The 14,392-nt window shown below is 38.5% G+C and overlaps 1 protein-coding gene across 4 annotated transcripts in view; it reads left to right on the forward strand.

Annotated features, from left to right (window-relative positions):
• Arhgap26 (Rho GTPase activating protein 26) overlaps nucleotides 1-14,392 on the forward strand; it is a 416,502-nt gene that overhangs the window by 255,297 nt on the left and 146,813 nt on the right. For all 4 annotated transcript variants that reach the window (XM_026384432.2, XM_077800951.1, XM_026384433.2 and 1 more), the window contains exons 15-17: nucleotides 8,820-8,907; nucleotides 10,536-10,594; nucleotides 12,140-12,245. In XM_026384432.2, the coding sequence (XP_026240217.1) occupies nucleotides 8,820-8,907; nucleotides 10,536-10,594; nucleotides 12,140-12,245 (253 nt within the window). The remainder of the gene's footprint in view (nucleotides 1-8,819; nucleotides 8,908-10,535; nucleotides 10,595-12,139; nucleotides 12,246-14,392) is intronic.

Raw genomic sequence — 14,392 nt, forward strand, 5'->3', positions numbered from 1 at the left:
CAATATACTATATTACTGTATTGACAAAATGGGTCACACTGTGTATGTTACAAACATTTTTTTTGTTACAAACATTTTAATGGATTTTCTTCATATAACACTATAGAGTGTCTATGTTCCCATATTATAAAAGTTCTTCTAGAGTGTGATTTTCATAGGCCCATATTGTGTAGATATAACTTGTTAATCAGTCCCTTCAGTCCCCTATTCTTATATACATAAGCTGATTGTAATTCTTCATCATTTTAGAAAAGCACTCAGATGAACATCCCCATGGGGCAGAACAGCCGAGGTTAAGAGCATGCACTTTTGAGTTAGACAAGTTACAGTTCCACTACTTATCCATTTGACCTTAGACAAATCATTTAAATCAATCTAGTCTTCTCTCTCCTCACCTCTAAAGATAGCCCCTGCCTTCATATAGTATGAAGATGAAATGAAAAGATGCATGTGGGTTTTGAGTCCAAAGCCTTTGACATGTTAAATAATAAATGCTCACTATTAATCATTTTTTATTTGTTTGCACATCTCTATTTATTTCCTTAGGGTTTATATTAAGATCTTGAAATGAGTATGTATATGGTTTCAAGGCTCTTAATTGATATCCTATGTTTACTGTCAGCAAAGTGTGAGGAGAATGGCTTACAACATACATTGTTTCACACAAATCATTGACATTTAAAAATGTCTTTCCTTTTTGTTTAACTTTGCATTTATGGAATTTGGGATGAAACTGAACATTTGTCACATGCTTATTGCTGACTTCTTCTTTTGTGATTTTCCTATGTTCTTTGCTTATTTTTCTATTTTCTGTTTGCATCTTTTGATTAAAACATCTTTTTAGATCTGAAAGCTATGTTAATATTTTTATTCATATTTTCATTTATATTTGTTTCATTGCTGTGACCAAAATATCCAAAAAGAACAATTTAGAGAAGGAAAAGTTTATTTGACTCATGGTTTCAGAGGTTCAGTCCATGGTCGGCTGACTTCACAGCTCTGGGCCCAAGGTGAGATAGACCGTCACGGCAGAAGGACATAGTGGAGGAAAGCTGCTCAGTTCATGACAGCCAGGAAGGGACGGAGGGCATAGGAAGGTGCATCCTTACAGGTCATGCCCACCCACTTGCAGTGACCACCAGTCATTCAAACTGGGATGGATGATTGATGAGCTTTCAGCTCTCCTGATCAGTCACCTTACCTCTGAACATTCCTGCATCAACACAGGAGCTTTTGAGTAGACACCTCTTATTGAAACCATAACAATCTTGAATTTTATTTACAATGCCTTTGTTTTTATTTTGTCTTATATATGTTTTAAATTTTATGAAATTCAGTCTCTCAGTCTTTTTCCTCCTATTACCTTTTATTATTATTATTGCTGTTCATAATTTTGTATTCAATTTTCATTGTCTTTACTAACTTATCAAGCTCCCTTCATTTTTACCCTTTTAGCTATCACCTTTATTATTTTGATCTGTTTCTTATTTTCCTTTGACTTATTTGACAGCATCCATATTTTTCTGAATTTCATTTCTATTTCAGAGCAGGTGCTTTCTGAATTATTTTTCAGAGTGTATTGGTCTCATATGTTATGCTAACAAATATTGTGTTGGATTTTTTTTTATCTTCTGTGTACTCAAACCTGAACACAGCAAAATTTATAAATCTTTGTTTTAAAATCACTCTAGATAAATTCTTGTTCTATGGCTATTTTCTCAACCTATGTAGAATCATTCACTTATATGAAATTGGAGGGCTGATGTACGTGGTTCCAGCCAACTTTCTGGTGTTTTTATCTTCCATATAGTGTGGACCTGGGTTCTCCTGGTTCTGCGATTTGGCTGTGGTCCTAGAGGAAAGCAGTTGAACCCAAAGCTTGTGTTTTTTTCCTGTCACTCTCACATCCCCCCATTCTGAATTCACTTACGTTGATATAAATGGATACTCTTCCTCTGCTGTTCCTCAGTCTAATTTTGCTGCTCAGATGATAATCTTGGCCACTTCAGAAAGAAGGTTCCCCTTCTGTGTGTTTGCTGAGATAGGGGACAGTGAGTGCAGTGTGACATGCTTCTCCAGAAGTGGCTTGGTCTATGCTTGAGGGTGGGTGGAGGATTCTTGCCTACCACACTGTTTTCCAAGTGGGTTTTCCCCAGGTCTTTATCTGAGCTTTACCTGGTAGGTATTTCTCTGGTGACAGGACAGTGTTGACTAAAAGCCTGATTTTCTGTGTTATTGAAACTCATTGTCCTTTTTTTTTTTGTGTGTGTCTTTGTTAGTATTTCACTGTTATAGTGAAGGAATACAAATTCAGTGTTGCCGTTTTTCTTATCTTACATTATCCCTTTTCCCTTTATTTTTATGGTATTGGCAGAGTTTTTGTTTGTTTTGTTTTAATTTTTGGAATGGGGTTTTCCCGAGTTGCTAAGGCTGGCCTCAAACTCATGATCATCGTACTTAGCCTCCCAAGTTGCTGGGATTACGTGTACATGCCACTGTACCCAGCTGTTTTGACAATATGTAAAACCCAGTTAGGGATTTAGAGGACACAAGGAAGGTATTAAATAGTAGTGCTTTAAATCGCCAGATTATGTTAGCACACCTCATCCACTTATCTATAAACATGAACTACATCCTTCCTTTCTCCTCTGGGACCTCGAATGTCTGCTTTCTTTTTTTCTGTACCCCTCATTTCCCACTAATTAAGAATTTCTTTCTGAAGGGATCCAGCTGAGACCTAAAGGCTTGGCCGGTAATGAGTGGAAACAACCCCATATTTTGAGTACTGGTTGAAAGGAAGCAGGAGAATAAAGAAGAAACTTCCAGTTTTACTCCCCAGCAAAGGGAACAGATAAATGATGATTTGGATTCTTTAAGCACTAGATTAGGGAAGTGACCATTTATATCAACGTAAGGCTTTCAAGATGTATAGCCAGAAAATAGAGTAAACACATTTGCTTCTCAAATTGCTAAATATTACATATAAGCTTGAAGGGTTTACATGCGGGATAAATGAAGTCTCATTTGTACAGAGAATAGTGTACTTATGTAAGTGTTTTCCTCAAAGATGTAATGAGAATAGAGAATGTGGAAGGCTGGAGAAGATTTTAGCAAAAGACAATTCACAGAAAACAAAATACAACTCACTTTTAAATGTAGTAAAGTAAGACTGTATGCTATTTTCTAAGGATAGACTTCTAAATCAATGAGGCAAACCTGAGAGTCCAGAAATAAGACCCATACATATATGGCCAGTGGATCTTTGGTAAAGGTGTCAAGGTAATTCATGAGGGAAAGGAAAATATTTTTGCCAAATGGTACTAATACAATTGAAAAAAAATGAAATTTAACTCTTATCTGGTACTATACCGAAGAATTAACTTGAAATGGATCATTCATGCCTCCTAAATATAAGGATCTTCCTGCCTCCTAATTGTAAGAACTAACGCTAAAAATATTTAGAAGTAAACATAGGAGAAAATCTTTGTGACTTAATTTAGAAAAGATTTCTTAAAAACAACACAGATAACAAATTAAAAACTTTTGCTCCTAAAAAGGTATTGTTAAACAAAAAGAAAAGATAGGCTACAGATCAGAAGAAAATACTTGCAAAACATGTATAGGATAAGTGATTTATATCCAGAACACATTTTAAAAAACCTCTTGCAACTCAAAAACACAAAAAAAACCCCTGCCTTTTTTCTTTTTTCTTTCTTTCTTTTTTTTTTTTTTTTTTTTTTTTGTACCAGAGATTGAACCTAGGGGCACTTAACCACTGGGCCACATCCCCAGCCCTTTTTTAGAGACAGGATCTTGTTGAGATAGTTAGGGCCTGGCTAAATTGCTGAGGAACTCTGGATCCTCCTGCCTCAGCCTCCTGAGCCACTGGGATTACAGGCATATGCCAGATAAGATTTGAGAATAAATCGTTCAGTAAAAAAATTTACAACCAATAAAATGTTAAAAAAAATCACAAAGGGAAAAAAAAGGATGAAAAGATGACCAATGCCATTAGTCATTAAGGAAATACAAATTTGAAAAAAAAAAAAAGCCATGTATCCCTGCATGCCTATTAGAATAGCTAAAATTTAAAAATGACCATATCATGTGTTAACAGGGACGTGAAACAACCAAAGCTCTCTATTACTGGTAAAAATGCAAAATGATCCAAACATTTTAGGAAGACCATTTGTCAATTTCTTCTAAAGTTAAACATACCATCTGACCTACTCCTAAGTACTTTACCTAGCCCCACTCCTAGATATGGTATTTACCCAAAAGATGAAAATGTAGTATACAAAAACCTGTGTGCAAATATTTACAGTGACTTTACTCATAACATCTATAATTGGAAACAACCCAAATGTCCATCAATCAGCAAATGGATAAACAAATTATGGCATATCCATAACATTGAATATACTCAGTAATAAAAGGATTAAACTACTGGTACATGTAACAACATGGATGGATTTCAAAAGTATTATGCTATGTATGTGAAAGTGGCTGCCAGAGGTTGGTGGGGGAGGGAGAGGATTAAACATAATGGAGCACTAGGAGTTTTTTGGGGGTGATGGAAATATCATGATTATGATAGCAGTTACATGACTATGCACATTTATCAAAAAGCATGGAACTGCACACTTACAAAAGGGTGAGTTTACCTCAGTAAGCCACACTTTAAAAACACATCCATACATAGAAGATTTGCAAACTTTCTCCTCACTGAGAGAGAGAGAGAGAGAGAGAGAGAGAGAGGATTTAAACAATGAGATAACTTATTTTTTCAAAATTCTTTTTAGTTATGATTCAACACCATGATACACGTTGGCATAATCACCAAAGCATGGAGCTCAACCCACTTCATTTAGACCCCAGCACTACCCCAACTCCCTCCACCTAACAATCCCTCTTCAATCCATTTACAGTTTACTTTTTTTTTTTTTAATTAGTGTCCTGTTTAAGTTTGAATGACTCCTTCCCTCACCCTTGATAGCAATGTGCAGTGACAGACTTTCTTCTCAGTCAGTTGAGGGAAGGAGTCATTCAAACTTAAACTTCGAAGGGGAGCTGGAGCAGTTATCTTTCAAAATAATTTAAAAAAATGCACATTTTTTTTTACTCAGAAACTATACTTTAAGAATTATTTCTACAAATAAGAGGTACAAGGAAATGGAAGTTTATATTATTGTTAATCATAGTAAAAACCACAGAGCAATTTTAATTTCCATTAAAAGGAGACATTAAATTAATGATGTCACATCTACACAGTAAAGTTCTGCAGAGTGGATATATTTATGTGCCAATATGGAATAGTTTCCTAAGAGATTGTCAAATGAAAATAGCAACACCCAGAATTCCATGCATAGTGTGCTGCCATTTGAGTTTTGATTTATTTTTTTGCCATACTTGGAATGGAACCCAAGATCTTTTACTTGCTAGGCCATTTGTGTTTTTAAAAAGGTAGATGTATGGGTTGGGATTGTAGCTCAGTGGTTGCCTTGCACTCGTGAGGTCCTGGGTTCGATCCTTAGCACCACATAAAATTAAATAAATAAAATAAAGTTATGTGTCTATCTGCAACTAAAAAAAAATATATTTTTAAAAAAAGGTAGATGTATTCCAATATGCACCTGGCATTTGCATTGATTGTTAGGATATGTACGTGAAAAACTGATAGTTTCAGTTGCCTGTACTAGAGAAAAGGCTTACTTTTTAATATATATTTGTTTTCATTGAAACTTTTTTTTTTTTACCAAATATATATGTTAACCTGAAAGAAAAAAGACATTTAATTTCCTTACATCATAATGTGTTATTATGAAATTTTAGGAGTTCAAAGTTTAGTATCTTTGTCAGCAGCACAGTAGAGGACTGCATGGTGCTTGGGACTGGTCTGGGGTAACCTTTCTAAGACCACCTCCCTTTATTAGCACTGCTTTCAGTCTGTCTCCTAGTTTTCAGAGTTTACATGGTCATAGGAGAAAGAGGAGTGAGACATTCCACTTGACCCACACCATCCTTTTTTGAATATTGGACTTCTCCTCTAGTTTAGGTTTATTTACTAAGCTCTACCATGGTCAAGTGACATGGTGGGGAGAAATAGAAAATTCTGAGTTCTGTCATGAGAGCCTCAGAAGCGAGGTATGGAAATTGGCAGCACTTTCTGGAAATGGGGTAGCTTGGGGAGGCTGTGTGCAATTTAGTTGGGATATTAAATGAATTAATATGGATGTGCTCAAGTTATAAGCCTTGCTTCATTGGTGCTATAAAAAGCCCTTTAGCCGGACTGTAATTTGACTCTCCTCCCTGTAATGTTACACAATATTCCTATGGTTACAGAGCCCCAGTAAGTGGAAGCTAATCATTAGTTTTCTAAATGTGGTTCATGGAGTAGTTCAAAACTCCCAGAGCTGCCAAACCGTGGCTGGTTTAGTTTCACGTTCACTCATCTTGGGTCGAAGTTGGATTGTTCCTCAGAAAAATGTACAGTAACGTTTGTCTTACATCCAGAAACCATGCCGGGTGGCAGCTCTCCATGGGTCTTGGGAATGGAAAGGGAAAAAGGTCATTCTAAACAAAGTTTCTTCTGCAGGAAGAAACTATTCGGGGAGTGAGAGATGACAAAGAATTAAAGCTGTACAGCGTTTGGATATTAAGAAAATCATATATTGGAACCTTTTAAGAAACTTAACCACTCTGTGGCTCTAGAAGTAAAAATCATGCTTTTTAAGTTCTTATTGGTTTCATGTGAAAAGAGAGACTTCATTATTGCCCAGGGTCACCTGTGAACATCAGAGAGGTGGTCTGCCTAGAGGAGCCACACACATTTTATGAGCTGGGGCCCTTTTCTGTCTCATCTTCAAGGAAGTGTTCAGGGAACAAAACCAAGCAGTAGGTTCCAGTTGGGTTTGTGCCTTGCCTGGGAGTTAGAGGCCATTCATGAGCATTTGGCTTCTTCCTTCTGGGATGAAAGTGGGTTCTTTCCCAGGAAATAGAAAGTGTGTTCTGCCCACCCATAATTCACTCTCCTTCCCTACTGAAAGGCAGTTGGCCCTGCCGAAGGAACCTCTTTCTTAGTTGGCGTCTCAGAGTTCATCTTGGGGACTGTTGAGAAAGAGGCAGTCCCGTGGCTGTCTCTCTCTACCTCGTGTATCATTCAAATATCTTTTGATTATAACAAACTGGAGCCAGACCTAAACTGGATTACTCCTTTCTTTACTCCTTCCAGGTGTGGGGAATGATATTTGGGCCAGAGAAATCGAAAGCATGTCACCTCTGGTGAGCTGGTGACTGGTTCAAGGATGGTCCAAGATTGGCCAGTCCAGTCACAATGAACTTCAGGATTTTTCTAGGAGACAAGCTTAGGAGGGAAAAGGGAAATTATTGGCTCCCAGATTAAAAAGGCACCACTAACCTGCTTCATAAAGCTCTACCGTCTTTGTTTCTCTGTCTCTGGCTTTGTGTCCTGGAGTCACTCTCAAGCTGTACATGGTGGCACCCGGCACTTATATAAGCTTTCAGGTGCAAACCTAGCAAAGAGCAGCCTGTCTTCTAGAAAAGTCCTTGAAGTTCACAGTGACTGAACTGGCTTAGGTCTTGGTTATCCCTGAGCCAGTCACTAGGGAGATGACATGCCTATGATCAGTCTGTCCTAAGGTCTTATTCCCCCACCCCTGGAAGGAGTAAGAAAGGGTGGCTCCCCAACTGAGAATGAGGCATTGCAGAAAGAAGGGGAATGTGGGAGCTGGGGGACAGATCCTGGCCTTAAGTCGGTCTGAGGAAGCCAGAGTCCCCCTTCAATGCACTGGAAGACTCCTCTGCCCTCCTGAAGTCTGTGTGTGGCCTGATCCCCCTCACCAGCAACAGGATGGGCCTCAGCTGACTTGTGAAACAATTCATACTCCCAACCTCAGCGTCTTAATCTCACCTGCCTGTCTGCTGCCTAGGAAGGCTACAAGAATTCTCTCTCTCTTTCCTTTATAGTCCACTTACTTAAAGGCATCCATTTGTTTAAAACCCACATAAGAGGAGACTAACAAATTATCAGGAGTCAATATAATTATGGAGGTGCTCATTGCACATCTGGGCTCATGGAAATTTAAAATACATAGAAGAGCAATGGAATCAAATCAAGCACAGTTTAGAAAATATAAAAACCACAACTCTACCACTTTAACCCAACCACTATTTTAGTATTTGAGTATTTCCTTTCAGCCTTTATCCTTATGATTTTCTCACAGACTTTTACATCTTAATTATTTTTACTCGACATTTCATAATTCAGGCATTTTCCCTGTTGCTGCGTGGTCTTCAGTATCATGTAAATGACACCATCTCTCCTTTAGGGAGACATACACCATCCCTCTATGATCAGACATTTAGGTTGTCTCCTCCTCTTGCTTTTTCCACTGTTAAAAGAAGAGAGTGCATGTGGAACATTTCTGGGGTATGTGACTTTTCTCATGCCTTATCTTATTTCCTGAGGAGATATTGTGAGAAATGGGATCACTGGTTCAGGGGTATAAACATTTCTAAGACTCTTGATGAGACATATTACCAGATTCCTTTTTCAGAACTGCTGCATTTATCTCTATGGCTTCTGGCAGTTTATGAGAGGATCAGTTTCACTGCATTCTTCCAGCAAGAGATATTTGGATTTTTAAACATTTCCTTGATATAAATAGGCGAAAAGTATGTGTTGTTGTTTTTGAATGTATTTCTGCACTTACTAACAAGGTTGAATGCTTATATGTGTGCTTGTTTTTTATCTGTATTTTGAGGTCTGCTTTACACCTTGTCTTTTCTTCATTTTGTAGACCCCAAAACAGCTTCCGAGACAGAAACAGATATCTGTGCCGAGTGGGAGATCAAGACAATCACTAGTGCTCTGAAGACCTACCTAAGGTAGGGACTTTCCATTTGCAGGGCAGAGTACAGCTAGTTATCGTGCAGTGAGGAAGAAAGCAGTTTTATTTTCAGTCTCCAGAGAGCTGTTGGGTGGGAGTTTGAGATGTGGAAACAGCTTCTGTGTGGGTGCATTTAGTTCAGCTGGTCAAACCCATTGTAAATCGTCCATAGATGATGGGTTGTCATTGTGCAATGGTTCCATGAGTGATTTAGGAAGCTTTGCTCTGACTGAGAAGTACTGAGATAATTAGCCTTGCACAGAACCTACAATGCTGTCTTCCCTGAATAATCTGTTAAGCAAAAAAGAAATCATGGGCTGGGGCTGTGGCTCAGTGGTAGAGAGCTTGCCTTGCAGGTAGGTATGAGGCACTGGGTTCAATCCTAAGCACCACATAAAAATGAATAAAATAAAGATGTTGTGTCCATCTACAACTACAAATTTAAAAAAAAAAGAAAAGAAATCATATATCACATTCTGTTGAGAATGTGTGATTCTGTACCCTGTGAATATTGATACTTTGGTGCACCACCAAATGTACAATGTACATTGCTTACATTGGTCCTTAAAAATTAGAACATAGTGGAACTCCTTTTGACTGCATCTGCTTAGATTAGACATATTGCCTTACTGGAAGGACTATTCTCCTTGTATCAATATATATGATTGTATTGCTACTTGCTAACCTTTCTTGGGTTATTGACTAACTCCCTGCATTTCAGTTTCATGAACAAACTAAAATTTAAGCTGCCCTTGAAGAACAGGAATATTATAGTTCTGTACTGTAGGAAGGTGGGATATAGTCTTAAACATAGAAGAGAATGTAATTGCAACTCATATAAGCCTTTGTACAGGTTTTGTGAAGATTCATTTGGCTGGAAAGCAATGGCCATGGAAAAGGAATTGATGATGTATGTTTTATTGGCTATTGGGGCACTGGCGTCAGGAATAAGAAGAAATGCAAGAGATGCCCAAGAGTTGAATTAAAGAATCCAGTACAGATAAAATCTGGGCCAAGAACAATGTATATCATCTGTTGCGTTTATCATCTGAATTATCAGAAAAAAACTCAAGTTTGTAGTTAAGCAAATTCATACCCACTAGGTAAAATATACTCGTGTTATGCCTAATGTTAGGGGTTCTAGCCCTCTGGTCTCTGGAGCAAAACACCTGCAAAAAAAACTTTCATGGTGATACCAGATGAACTGAGTGTCACAACAAGCTGCTGGAAAGCTGAGAGTTTAAGCACAGGTAATTGCAAATGTGTAGTTAGTTGCTTTTTTCTGAGATACAGCCTCAAGTGCTCTTGTTGATGGGTGAGTCACTGATTGAAAAGGAAATCTCTTGGTTTGTGCTAGACTTTTGCATTAGCACTTTTCTAGTTGTGACTCTGAAGCATAGTTGTGGCCATTCCTTTCAAAAAGAAAGGGACTGAGAATTTCAGGTGAAATCTCAGGATGCTTCCAATCAGAAAACTTAATTGAGTTGCTGTTGTTTCCCTGTGATGGTTGTCTTTGAGAAATGTAATATTGTTTGGCAGTTTTGGGGTTGTTGTTGAGAGAGAATATGGTTTTTATTATTAAGCTGATAGTCTGTCTTTTTTTTTTTTTTTAACTTTTAATTCCAGAATGCTTCCAGGACCACTCATGATGTACCAGTTTCAAAGAAGTTTTATCAAAGCAGCGAGTAAGTCATCTTTTTGTCACAGTTTTAAGAGGAAGAGAATAGATATTTCTATTTTAAAGAATAGTCAGTATCCCAAAATAAATATTATCTAACCCATCTTATTCTGCATGTAAAGTGGCCATATCCACGCTCATGAGACTTGAAGAATAAGAATGAAGCCAACTTGAGACTGCCAAGGACCTGCCTGCACTGTTGAATTACAGTGGAGGAGCGAGGCTTCAGAGGTGGTTTCTTGGGGAGGAAGGAGGTGGTGGGAAGGGGAGAGAGAGAGGAAAAAAACAAGTTTGCCATTCTAGTTTTGATTATTGGCGTTCTAACTTCTTGGGTTTTTTCCATCCTTTGAGTAGCATTTTACAGAATGAATCAGACATTGCACATTACCTAAATTAAGCACTGGAAGTGTTTCCCTGAATACAGCACCATTTATATAACTTCACAGCCCTCTTTCCATCATGTCTTCTATGTACAGCTTCTGATCATTCTTCAATTATATCATCCAGGTCCCTAGCGTCATATTATTGGTATTAAAATACATAGGGATTAGGTGCAAGCTACCCTGAGTATACTGGAATCTGTCTACGTGGGATAGGCCTCCTGTAAGGGGCAGTCAGATTCTCTGTCAGATTTAGATCTGGCATGAATCCTCCCAGTATTATTGTGTCCATAGCCTGTACCTCCCCTGCTTCCTTCAGCCTCTGGGATTTGTTTACCCTGGTAGCTACTATGGGCCTAATTTAGTAGAACCTCATGTTCTGGTGGCCCTATCTACTCATAGTTGTACCCTTCAAGCAGGGAGGAGAAAGAAATGGGAGAAAGCTGGGAGTGAAAATGGTGTTTATGTGATTTCTTTCTCAGAGAAATTCCAAACCATAGCAACCTTTCTCTAATTAAACCTCACATCAGTCCTATAAATAGATGTGATGAGTACTAGCAATCTATTTCCCAGAGAAACGAAGCCACTTACCAAGTTCAACCAAGAGAATGTGACAAGCCATGATATAGGTTATAGGGTGACAGAAGGATTTAAATATTTTCTCTGCCATTCCTTTCCTTCTGCCAGGCTGCTGGTGGTACATAACGTGAGAAAATGGGCCTTTCCTTTGATTTCCGTGATGCTGTCTCAACGCATTATTTTGATATTTGAGAACCTTGCAATGTTGTTCACGTAAGATTTGTTTATCACTTTACGAGTGCATAAAGTTCCTTCCTTCCTTGAAATTTAGTCGGCCCTCTAGGGAGCCAGCTGCTCCTGAGTTCATTCCTGCTCTGGGTGTGCAGTTGACTGGCTCTGTTTCATCACGTCATCATTTTGGCTTGGATCCTTTGACAGTCATTATTTTGATGAACCCTGTTACAGAAAGCACCATTCAAAGGACTTCTAGATCTAGTTGTGCTGATCATATAGTACGCACGCAAGATAGGATCATAAATCGTTGAGAAATCCTCAGCCTGTTCATGCCCAAACTTTGGTTTTCCTTCATTTTGTCTTGTAAAGTGAGTTAGTGGTGACACTGATAAAATATTACCTCCCTCTTTCATTCCCAGAACTGGAGAACCAGGAGACTCGGGTCTCTGAAATCCACAGCCTTGTTCATCGTCTCCCAGAGAAAAATCGGCAGATGTTACAGCTGCTCATGAACCACTTGGCAAAGTAGGTTTATGACCGATTGCTGGCCCTTTTCTCACCCCAGAAAGTTCTTATCTTTGCAGTAAAGCTGGTCTCAGTTCTGCTTATATTTCCCTCTCCCACTATTGCATCAGGTATGCTGGAGGCTTAGGAAAGAAATGTGTGAAATGTTAACTGCAGTGGATAACAGCAGCAAATGCCAGATGGCCTTTGCAAAGGAGCCTGGGGAAGTACCCAATGCTAACAGGCCACCAAGCAGAGTTGCAGGGGGAGTTTGCTCTCATGATGATCAAGGGCAAACCAGATTGTGTCATCTATGATACCAGGTCACCAAACAGAGTTTTTAGGGCTTATATGTTCTTTTGATGATCAAGGACAAACAGAAATATGTTGTAGATTTATAGAACTTGGATTTGTAGTCAAGAGGCCTGGATTCTAGAACTGACTCTGTTATTATCAAGCCACTTAACCACCCCTGGGCAAACTGAACTCCTATCCCTTAGTGTCTTCCTTTGTTGAGTGTAGCTAAAAGACTCTGCTTATCTATAAGATTGTTGATTTTTAAAGTTATATGTATTAAAGCCTTTGAAGAAGGATAGAGAATAAAGGAATTATTTCTGGCAAATGCTCACTTGCCTTCTGAGATAATCAAAGCATTCAGCAAGGGCCTGATTTTCCTGCTCTGAGTATTTACACTGTTGAAATGGTTTTGAATTTTGTGTGTTTACTGTTGCTTAGCCCTTTTCAGAATAGCCTTGCTGACTTCCCTTGCTGTGTCAGTCACTATGTGTGTGTTATGTTCATCAACTTTGATGGAATGTTCTTGATTGCAAACTGGAGCAAAAGAAAAGAATGAGTATGTGACAGTTAATCTGAATCATTAACCCCTAAATTCTACTGGACTGATGTGTTATAAATTTAGCCCTTAATAGCACTTTGTTCATACCATTAAGTCAATCCTTTGGGATAAGGGTAAGTTATCTGAAGGAGACTGTGATGATTAGTTTTCATGTATCTATCAGACACTTTAGATTACCCTTTGGAGAGAAAGTGTGTATGTAGCATAAAGATTTGCATAGGTATTATGAAAAATGTGATTGTTCTGTGAGTTGGTGAGAAGCAACTGGGTAGAGTCAAGAATTGTTCTAGATCAGTTTTTTTCTTGCCATGCCATATCAGAATTGCATGCTCAAAAACAGGAAGCATAACAAAGAACATGTGAATTTCCAGAGAGAATCTTCCCCAAATGTCAAAGAATCCTGATGAAATAGGTTTAAAATAATGGGAATCTTAGGCTTTAGAAAGCAGCTCCAGATGCTCTGAAATGTCTATATGATGTCTATTCCACACAACTCAGTCAGGTATTTGTTAAAATGTAAAACTGGTTTCAATGTTAGTTACAAAACCTTGCATACCTGAAAGCCATGCAGAGGAGATTCCAGGTACACACTCCAGCTAACTATATGCAGGGATGCTCATGACCACTTTACGGCCACTGAGACTTAAGGAGGCCCTGAGGCCTGCTGGGAGGAGCTGGAGGAGACTGGTTAGCAGCCAGCTGATCACAGTGGGTCTTTCCAAGCCGTGCAATTAGAATAAGAGCCTAATTGGACTGAAAGAAACCAAGAGTGAATGGTGATCCTGCAGGGCCAATATTGAATTTTTCCCATTTGTAAATTGCTCTGAGGATTGTTAGGGCTCTTTAAAGAAGGAGGAAAAAAAAAAGATTAACAAAACAGAACTCATAAGGTAGATCTTGAAGAGTTGAGCCTATTCATCTGCTGGTGGGTGGCTCATTTCTCCCTTTTTATCTATCCCTTCTTCCCCTAATCACCTTAAATTCAGTCTATTCTTGTTCACAAACTAGTGGAATATGCAAGTTGTAGCTATGTAACTGACATTTTGCCTTCTAACCAATTTAAATAAATTTGGTTGCTGGAGTTTCTTACTCCATAAGAGCCTTGTGCCTTACTGTTGACACTTGAGAATTTTCTTTGGTTGTATCACATTTCTCTATTCACTGAGTCATGAAGACATCTATGTATAGTACAGCTCTCATGCCATAATGTGAATTGGTCCAAGCTGGTGTTGGAATTCACTGGACTCCACTTCTCCCCATGCTGTGTTCTTGGTCTGTAGAGCCTCCGATTTAAAATGCCCTTGGGGAGGGC

Source organism: Urocitellus parryii, chromosome 1, assembly GCF_045843805.1.
Source record: "Urocitellus parryii isolate mUroPar1 chromosome 1, mUroPar1.hap1, whole genome shotgun sequence".
Lineage (NCBI taxonomy): Eukaryota > Metazoa > Chordata > Mammalia > Rodentia > Sciuridae > Urocitellus > Urocitellus parryii.